The sequence below is a fragment of the Austrofundulus limnaeus genome, unplaced genomic scaffold, assembly GCF_001266775.1.
Source record: "Austrofundulus limnaeus strain Quisiro unplaced genomic scaffold, Austrofundulus_limnaeus-1.0 Scaffold5047, whole genome shotgun sequence".
Classification (NCBI taxonomy): Eukaryota; Metazoa; Chordata; class Actinopteri; order Cyprinodontiformes; family Rivulidae; genus Austrofundulus; species Austrofundulus limnaeus.
In genome coordinates, this window is record NW_013957449.1 from 1 (window position 1) to 759 (window position 759).

Sequence of the window (759 nt, forward strand, 5' to 3'; positions counted from 1 at the left end):
GTCAACAGCAGGAAAATTACTAACTGCCTCCCTCAAAACTTCACATTCTTGGCTGCTGACAAACTGTAGAAAATGTGCTTTAAGATCACTGTAAACATTATTGAAAAGCACTTGTTCATAAAAAGGGATTGCAATTTTATTTGGAAAGTACTGACAGTCTTGGTAACCTTTCAAAAGTATTCGTCCAACTGCCTTCCATTTCTCAGCAGGAAAGTCATGACGGATGAATGGCACTTTCACTGTTGTACCAAGGGTGCATCGCTCATAGAATTCATTCCAGAAGCAAGTGAGTACATCTCTCAGTATTCCTGAGCCAGCGCCTGCTTCTTCTGTGTTGTCTGGAAGTATGCGCTTAACTTTCAGTGTTTTTCTCATTATCTCTTCATCAGAGAAAGCACTAATAAGGTCATGTAAAGTGTCTGTATGGCGTACAGTGATTGTTATCACATCCTCTGGATTTGCTGGACTGAGAGGTACAAGAAACCCCTCATAGATTAATGTGTCTTCTGTGTCTTCCTCGGCATCAAGTATGGGACCAAAAGTAATTTCTGAGTCATCAAAAAGTTCTGCACTATGTTGGACTTCTACAGAATTACTCCTGACTTCTACCACCTGCAACGGATTAATTTCACTGGTACTGCTTTCCAAGACAAATACAACTTCTGATGTGTCACTGTCATCTTGTCCTGGATCTTTGGACTTTGTTGCAATGTAGAAGCGTAACATTGACAGTCTTGCTGCTTCATACATATTTCCAAT

At 40.3% G+C, this 759-nt stretch overlaps 1 protein-coding gene across 1 annotated transcript; it reads right to left on the bottom strand.

Annotated features, from left to right (window-relative positions):
• Positions 1–16: 16 nt before the first annotated feature.
• Positions 17–759, bottom strand: LOC106512236 (uncharacterized; the record flags this gene model as incomplete). The annotated part of the gene is given in 1 exon segment (XM_014000903.1): positions 17–759. A coding segment is annotated over 1 exon segment (734 nt), but the record flags the coding sequence as incomplete, so codon positions are not given.